Genomic DNA, 8940 nt, shown 5'->3' on the forward strand with positions numbered 1-8940 from the left:
CCTGTATTTGGCAAGTTTCACCCATTCTTCTCTGCTTCACCATAGGGATGGTGCCAGGTTTCCTCCAGGCCAAATCTTGGTTTCATCAGACCAGAGAATCTTGATTCTCATGGTCTGAGAGTCTTTAGGCAAACTTCATGCGGGCTGTCATGTGCCTTTTACTGAGGAGCGGCTTCCGTCTGGCCACTCTACCATAAAGGCCTGATTGGTGGAGTGCTGCAGAGATGGTTGCCCTTCTGGAAGGTTCTCCCATCTCCACAGAGGAACTCTGGAGCTCTGTCAGAGTGACAATCGGATTCTTAGTCACCTCCCTGACCAAGGCCCTTCTCCCCCGATTGCTCAGTTTGAATGGGCGGCCAGATCTAAGAAGAGTCTTGGTAGTTCCAAACGTCTTCCATTTAGGAATGATGGAGGCCATTGTGTTCTTGGGGACCTTCAATGCTGCTGACATTTTGGGGTACACTTCCCCAGATTTGTGCCTCAACACAATCCTGTGTCGGAGCTCTACGGACAAGACAATTCCTTCGACCTCATGACTTGGTTTTTGCTCTGACATGCACTGTCCACTGTGGGACCTTATATAGACAGGTGTGTGCCTTTCCAAATCATGTCCAATCTATTGAATTTACCACAGGTGGACACCAATCAAGTTGTAGAAACATCTCAAGGATGATCAATGGAAACAGGAAGCACCTGAGCTAAATCTTGAGGATCTGAATACTTATGTAAATAAAAACCTGTTTTGGCTTTGTCATTATGGGGTATTGTGTGTAGAGTGATGAGGAAAATGTTTTATTTCATCCATTTTAGAATAAGGCTGTAATATAACAAAATGTGGAAAAGGTCAAGGGGTCTGAATACTTTCCAAATGCACTGTATCACCTCCCTAAGTGTCCATGATGCCTACTCACCCATACTTCCAGTCAACGACTAGAAAGGTCATATAGCTACATTTACCATAGCACTCTGTTACATGAGACTGAAATATTTTGGAATCTGAGCTCCTAGAGTGTGCGGCTCTCCTTCATTTTTAAAAAGTGTTCCACTGCGCTAGCCAGCACCTCGCCTAAATAGGTGTGCGTTTCTTTCGCCTCTACATGAGACTGAACCGCCACAGAGGCCAAGAGCCAGTTAGATTCCTCTGACTGAACTGGGACTTCAATACAAGTCAACTGTCTTTCCATGTTTTCCTATCAGTGACGGTAACCTATACTTGTATCTGTTCCCACTGGGTCATTGTGAAGGTGGTAGAATATGTCTCTTAACAACTGATACAGGGTCAGATATTACATCTATCACGCAGTGACTATTTTATGGGTTCATGATCCTGTACCTCATCGGTGTCCAGCATTTCAGCCAGGTCCATCTCGGTCATGTTGAGGATGGACGCAGCAATGGACTGGGCCTTGACCATGGACTGCTTGGACAGCCCTCCGGCACCTACTGCCTTCTTCTTCTCCGCCATCTTCCTGTTCTTCCTCAGCTGCGATTTGGCGTCCTGCACCTCGCGGAGAGTTTCGCTTGCCAGAGCCTGAGAGGAAGAACATGTAGAAAGGGTGATGAAACTAGAGAAAGCGAGAGAGACGGATACAGATGTAGGATCTAAATTTGAGCCATTTTTCTACAGCAGGGAAAAAAAGTCCTGTGGCAACAGGAAATGTGACTTATTATGTGTATTATAATTTATGGATTTTTTTTTGTAAGGGAAAAGTGGAAATTACAGACTTCAGAAGCCTTTTTAAACTTTAAATACACCACAAGTTCAACATTTCCTGCATTGTTGGAAAGTTCTCCTGCAACAGGGTGATCAAATTAAGACCCTACACCTGTATAAATGATGAATAAATTAAACCTATCAAGACAAGAGCCGAGGGCGTCAGCAGCAATATTGAGTTTGACACTGAAATTCTCTGGTTCGTTCGCTCATTCTCCGTATAGGAGTTTATTACCTGAGAGGGTTTCCAAGTTATCCGACCAATTGAATGGCGCCGGTCTGACAGACACAGAGGGTATCTACGCATCTTGGATATCAACAATAGGTTTTTTTCTCCGTTAAATCTCCTCAGAATTGACGCGGACCGAATCACGCATGGGAAAGATGCTACCTTTTATTTATTTGCTTTTGAAGGGGCTCACCATACAACAAGCCAATACAACGGCAGAACAGTGTAAATAATTGAGCAATGAGGTGCATTTAAAATGTTGCCCGAGATAGTGTGTGTGTGTGTGTGTGTGTGTGTGTGTGTGTGTGTGTGTGTGTGTGTGTGTGTGTGTGTGTGTGTGTGTGTGTGAAATCTCATTGGTCTTCGGGCACCTCAGAGGCCTGAATCCACTAAATGGCAGTTGGCTCTAAATACAAAGAGAGCGAGACAATTAAATGTCAAAGCTGCCACTGTACATGAGAAAGTCAATAACCCAAAACTCCCCTTTGCTTCATTTTGAGCTTATTGATCGATGCAATAATCTTCTGTATCATTCCCCTGTAAGCTCGCCTGAAAAGCTGACCTTGGAATGGACGGTCAGCCGAGAGATGGGCTAGGTAGCATGAGACCGCTTTTCAAGCACACACACACAAAACATACACAAGGGAAGCTGCACACATACAGAAACAGACGTACACACACGCGCACACACACACACACACACACACACACACACCCACGTACCCCCCCGCCCCCACATATTCTGTGTACATAACCCAGGCTAATCATAATCAGACATACAGTAGACGTCTCCATTGCTTTTAGTTCTTTCGGGCGTGTGAAATAAAAGTACTTGAAGAAGTACTTAGCTGAGGCTCTGCTAGATTTCATAAGGGAGAGCTCTGAGAGTTGGTAGGGAGAGTTATCGTTGACAGACAGTTCGTGGACGGAGCCGATGGATGGTATTAGATAGACTATTAGTAAATGAAATCAAAAGTAAATGCATTGCAGTGCAGCTCAGACAAAAACACAAATGCACTGATTCTGAAACCCCAAATAATATGACTAAACAGACTAGGATATTCTGTAGGGTTTCTCTGTACATTCTATAAAGTATTTATACTTTTCTTACACAGCCCTTAGCCGTGGTATATTGGCCATATACCACACACCCTGAGGTGCATTATTGCTAATATAAACTGGTTACCAACGTAATTAGAGCAGTAAAAATAAATGTTTTGTCATACCCGTGGTATACGGTCTGATATACCACAGCTATATTCATTTTCCTGATAGACCAAACTGGCTTTAGTCTCCTTAAGTGTGCCGAGACTGTGTCCTGGAGGAATACACAGCTCATTAAGAAACTGCCAGAGATCCTATTCTTTTATTTACAGCCCTAATAGATATTTACTGTCGCTAGTCAAGGGTTACAATCAATTGACCCAAACCCTGAATGTGTGAAATAATCCGGAAAGAGATTAAGAGGTGAATACATCACTCATTTTGAGCCCTGGGAGAGAGGGAGAGAGAAAGAATGAAAGAGAGAGAGAGAGAGAGAAAAAGAGAGAATCAGTGTGTGTGTGTGTATATATGAAAGTGAGACCAATTGTATCTCACACTATTTTGTGTGTGTGTGTGTGTGTGTGTGTGTGTGTGTGTGTGTGTGTACATTGAGTCAGTCGCACACAGATCTTACCCTGACAAACCTAGTATCACAATCACCGTAGCCAGAGGGCCAATTTAGACAGCAGAGGCTTACAACATGGAGATCAACTGAGCAGGGAAACACTGTCCTTCTCTAATAACTACCCCCATTCGTTTAGATCACTCTCACTAGATCACACACTCAAAAGAACTGTCTGGAAGGACTGACTGAGAAAATGGCCATTTGAAAACACACAGAGAGGGATGGTAAAGGACAGTAGACCACAATATGTGGTTGAGTGAATTCAGACACATCTCTAGTGTGAACATGGCACCTTCATAGAATGTACTGACGTAGGCTATTACTGTTCTATTTAACTGTGACCAGTACCAATACTTTCCAAGTATATTTCCAAATACATTCCAATATTCAACTACTTGTACTTTCAAATCAAACATTGCTGAATACTTACTTCTAAAGTATGTGAAAGTACTTTAAATAATTGAAATAGTATTTGAACCCAAATCTGGTGTCCACCTGTGTCTGAGCCTGAGCCGGTGAGTGTAGGCAGCCAGTCCAGGGCCACTGTTTAGTGTTTAGCACATGAACAGAGGTGGAACATGGCCTGAGGCTGGTAGAGAGGTGTAGAGGAGCCCGGGTTCCAACCAAACAGAGTACACAACAGAAGAAGGCCCCAGAAGCTCTGGACACTGATCAATACATGACAGCAGTAAATCTCCTCTGGATGGCAGGTCAGCCAATCAAAAGGCCTCCTGGTCTTATCAGGGATCATAAAAAGGATTGGAGAAACATAGAATGATGGGAATGATTTGAATGATGTGAATGCTCAACAACAGTGGCCCAGACATTCAGACAACTCAGCCCTAGTGTTCTGGGAACAAGGAAGAAAAGGGCTCACTAGTAAAGATAGGATACAGTATGATGTTGCTAGGGGAGAAAAGAGGGAGTGGGGGTAGAGAAGTGGGCAGGAAAGGAAGGTAGGGAGGGAGAGAGAGAGATGGGCAACCTCTTATTAAAAACTTCCTGACAACAGTTTGCTCAGTTTATTTTGACCAGTGAAACAAAAGTCTTGAGGGAGAACAAAGAGCTGGTGATGACCACAATGGTATCCATGTTGTCTCCTGGACTAGTTCAGAGGGAGGGGATACCATCGCAGTCTCTCTCAAGCCCCTCCCCCTCAACACTGCAGTCAGAAATGATGGGCAGGTGTCACGGCGACGGTGTGATTGACAGGTTCTTTATCAGGCCCTGGCAGACACACCACTAGAAAGGCAGTTGGATTAGAACTGGGACCAGGCCAGACCTGGCCTCCAATCCCACTGGGCAGACACACACTGGCAGGGCCTTCACCCCCCATTATGCCCTCCACTGGCACAGACTAAGCACTCAGCCCTCGAGTCACCCAATGTCATGACTCAATTTGATGGTCGGATTAAAGACTGATTCAGAGGCAATTATGTTAATGAATTTAGAATAAGAGACGTCATATTACAATGGTTATTAGGTCTTTGTGTGAAGAGAACATGCCATGGCAGCAAGGCTAATTAGCAGTCCCTCGTCTGACTGGCATATCACAACCCTAATACGGTTATATTAGGAATAACTAGGCTAATCTCAGACCGGTATTGTCAAACTGGGTCATGTTCATTATGCACCAAACGGAAGAAAACTGACTGAAACGCGGAGGGGGCTGGTTATTTACATTTGATTTGAAATCTACGGTGTGCCCTGACTGAACACGACCCTGGTATGTCCATGTCTTTGACAGTGACCACCGACCCCTGTGCTGTGCTGTGTCTGCACCCCAGTACATTTGACCTCTGCCCTCTAACCCATGCCCTGTCCCCAATCCAGTACCTTAGTGAAGGCTTGTAGCTGCTCCAGCTGTGTGTGGGCCAGGCCCAGTCGTCTGTGCAGGGCCTCCAGGGCCACGGTGCTCTGCTGGGCCAGACCCTCCATCTGACGGGATGCTGTCTGCTCCAGCTCAGCCTGGGCCCGCTCACTGGCCCTCACACGGGCCTGCAGGGCCTCCACACACTGCTCCTACAAGGAGGGAGCGAGAAGGATATCAGATTTCCATTCATGCTGTTCACTCTTACACTGAAAATTGAACAGCGATTGTCTATCAATGTTTCATGACCTACAATAATAATGTAGAGATGATTTATGTATTCATTATGGTTTGATGACAACCCAGGGAGATTATATCGTAATACATGGGGTTGGAAAGGACGCTATAAGAAGGCGTTGTGGAGTCAATCTCCACTTCCGTTAGTGTACTTCTCCCAGCTTGTCCATGGGAAGGAAAACTGTATCAAATCCACCTTAACAAATAGCTTGATGCTGATATTTTTTACCAAGTCAAAATAGAACGATCCCAGTCTTTGTGTAAGCAACATTACCACCGCTTCCACACATTACCACACACTACTAGAATGGTGAGCCTGAACCGCTATTGCTGCTACCTTCTTGTCCAGGCCCTCCTTGAGATCCTGACAGGTCGTCTCATACTGACTCTTCTCTTTAGTGGCTACACTCAGCCTCCTCTTCAGAGAGTCTATAAAGGCCTTCCTGTTAGTGGCCTCCTCTGTCAAGGTCTTCACCTGGACGTCACACACAGAGGGAGAGAGGAGGAAGAACTTGAGATGACCTTATAAATAACAAAGATGTTTGAAAGTGTTTTTCTTTATCCCATGCTACAGTATTGTGTACATTACATCAAGGCTAGGTGTATATGTCGGTTAGTGATGTTTTCATGAAATATAGTACATGCTTAGCCGATTCATTGTTAAATTTGCCAGCAGATGACGTCATGTGATGAAAACGTGCCATCTGAAATGTTGTTGTGACTACAGGAAAACCATCAAGTCAAGCGGGACTGTAAACGTGCCAGTTAAATGCATTTTATGCCATCTGACTCTGCTAAGCCATTGTTGCGTGTGATGAAACCATGTGGTGTGAGATGTTAACTGGGACCTACTTTCTTCTCCAGCTCCTCCACCAGCCCTCTGTGCGTCTTCTCAGTCTCCAGGAGGAACTTCATCCTGGTCTTCACATTCTCCACCAGCTGCCTCTTCATGTGCACGTCTCTCTCTGTGTGGATCACCCTGGGAATGAGACGCACACACACACACACACACACACACACACACACACACACACACACACACACACACACACACACACACACACACACACACACACACACACACACACACACACACACACACACACACACACACGTCATTAACACGCACGCAACGATGCAAACGCAAACACACACAGAAGCAGACACACACACACACACACACACACACACACACACACACACGTCATTAACACGCACGCAACGATGCAAACGCAAACACACACAGAAGCAGACACACACACACCGAGTCCCCATGCTCCCCTTCCATCACATCTCATTATGACAGCTAAATATATTGACAATCCCATGCTGACAGGGGAAGCTGCAGTAAATATGAATGGCTGTATAACATCCCATTTGTAGACTGCATACATTCCTGATTCCTAGACTAGTGGGGAATATCTATGCTGTTGTGATACATCAGTTGGGGAACATTTCTGACAAATGACCTTCTAGATCTTCTGATCTACACTAACGTCCAGACTGCAGTAACAGTCTGATCTACACTAACATCCAGGCTACAGTAACAGTCTGATCTACACTAACATCCAGACTGCAGTAACAGTCTGATCTACACTAACGTCCAGACTGCAGTAACAGTCTGATCTACACTAACGTCCAGACTGCAGTAACAGTCTGATCTACACTAACATCCAGACTGCAGTAACAGTCTGATCTACACGTCCAGACTGCAGTAACACGTCTGATCAGACTGCAGTAACAGTCTGATCTACACTAACATCCAGACTGCAGTAACAGTCTGATCTACACTAACATCCAGACTGCAGTAACAGTCTGATCTACACTAACGTCCAGACTGCAGTAACAGTCTGATCTACACTAACGTCCAGACTGCAGTAACAGTCTGATCTACACTAACGTCCAGACTGCAGTAACAGTCTGATCTACACTAACGTCCAGACTGCAGTAACAGTCTGATCTACACTAACGTCCAGACTGCAGTAACAGTCTGATCTACACTAACGTCCAGACTGCAGTAACAGTCTGATCTACACTAACGTCCAGACTGCAGTAACAGTCTGATCTACACAGACTAACGTCCAGACTGCAGTAACAGTCTGATCTACACTAACGTAACAGTCTGATCCACACTAACGTCCAGACTGCAGTAACAGTCTGATCTACACTAACGTCCAGACTGCAGTAACAGTCTGATCTACACTAACGTCCAGACTGCAGTAACAGTCTGATCTACACTAACGTCCAGACTGCAGTAACAGTCTGATCTACACTAACATCCAGGCTACAGTAACAGTCTGATCTACACTAACATCCAGGCTACAGTAACAGTCTGATCTACACTAACATCCAGACTGCAGTAACAGTCTGATCTACACTAACATCCAGACTGCAGTAACAGTCTGATCTACACTAACATAGATGCAATTCAACACATCCAAATAGCATGAAAAGAGAGACAGTTCTTGATGAAATGTTCCACTGCTGTCCTCGCCACATGAAAACCCATTCGACTGGGGAGGGGCCGACTAGGGAGAGGGACGTGGTTCTGTAGATAACGATCCAGAGGGGAACTCCAAAAGAGCTTGTTTACTTGACTAGTTGACTATTCTGACAGTAACTAGATAGAGAGACACTGGGGGCCCGCTGTTGAAACGGCTTGGCTGTGTGTGTGTGTGTGTGTATCTAAAATGTACGTCGTGTCACTTCACATTTCAAAACCTCTCCCCGACACGCTTAATATTCCCGTAACTCTTTGGAGCCTAATCTGAAGAGACTCTTTCAGTTAAACGTCTTAGCGTGTTGTTTATTCTGTTTACATGTTTTGCTCCGGGTTTTTTTCTCCACATAAAGGCAAATATTACCGACTTCATGTCCTTCTGGGGTCCCGCTGGGGGGGGAATTGGAAGAACAAATGGAATGATATAATTAAAGATCAGATGTGTTTCCTTTTAATTCATCAGGTTTACATTGCAAAATATGTTTTGTTTTTTCTCCTCTCGGCCTGCGCATGTTACGGACTGGGCTTCGGTTCTAAATAAACAGATGACGCAACCGAGGGGCAAGTGCCGTTCATATTTTTGTGTAAGTAAATGTCCCTGTCTCCCTCGATAGAGCCGTTAGCCTGGGGGCAGACCGGCCCAAATAAATGAGAGCTTGTCTTATTGGAGTGACATTAAATGAAATGAGAGAGAAGAGAGGAGAGTCTGGCCGGGGGGACC

General features: G+C 45.0%; 1 protein-coding gene across 1 annotated transcript in view; it reads right to left on the reverse strand.

Annotated features, from left to right (window-relative positions):
- cntln (centlein, centrosomal protein) overlaps window positions 1-8940 on the reverse strand; it is an 87850-nt gene that overhangs the window by 26482 nt on the left and 52428 nt on the right. Inside the window, exons 11-14 of the mRNA XM_042315115.1 lie at window positions 6572-6698; window positions 6057-6194; window positions 5449-5634; window positions 1334-1531 (exon numbers count right to left, since the gene is read on the reverse strand). Coding sequence (XP_042171049.1) covers window positions 1334-1531; window positions 5449-5634; window positions 6057-6194; window positions 6572-6698 — 649 coding nt within the window. The remainder of the gene's footprint in view (window positions 1-1333; window positions 1532-5448; window positions 5635-6056; window positions 6195-6571; window positions 6699-8940) is intronic.

This window comes from Oncorhynchus tshawytscha, unplaced genomic scaffold (genome assembly GCF_018296145.1).
Source record: "Oncorhynchus tshawytscha isolate Ot180627B unplaced genomic scaffold, Otsh_v2.0 Un_contig_10559_pilon_pilon, whole genome shotgun sequence".
NCBI lineage: Eukaryota > Metazoa > Chordata > Actinopteri > Salmoniformes > Salmonidae > Oncorhynchus > Oncorhynchus tshawytscha.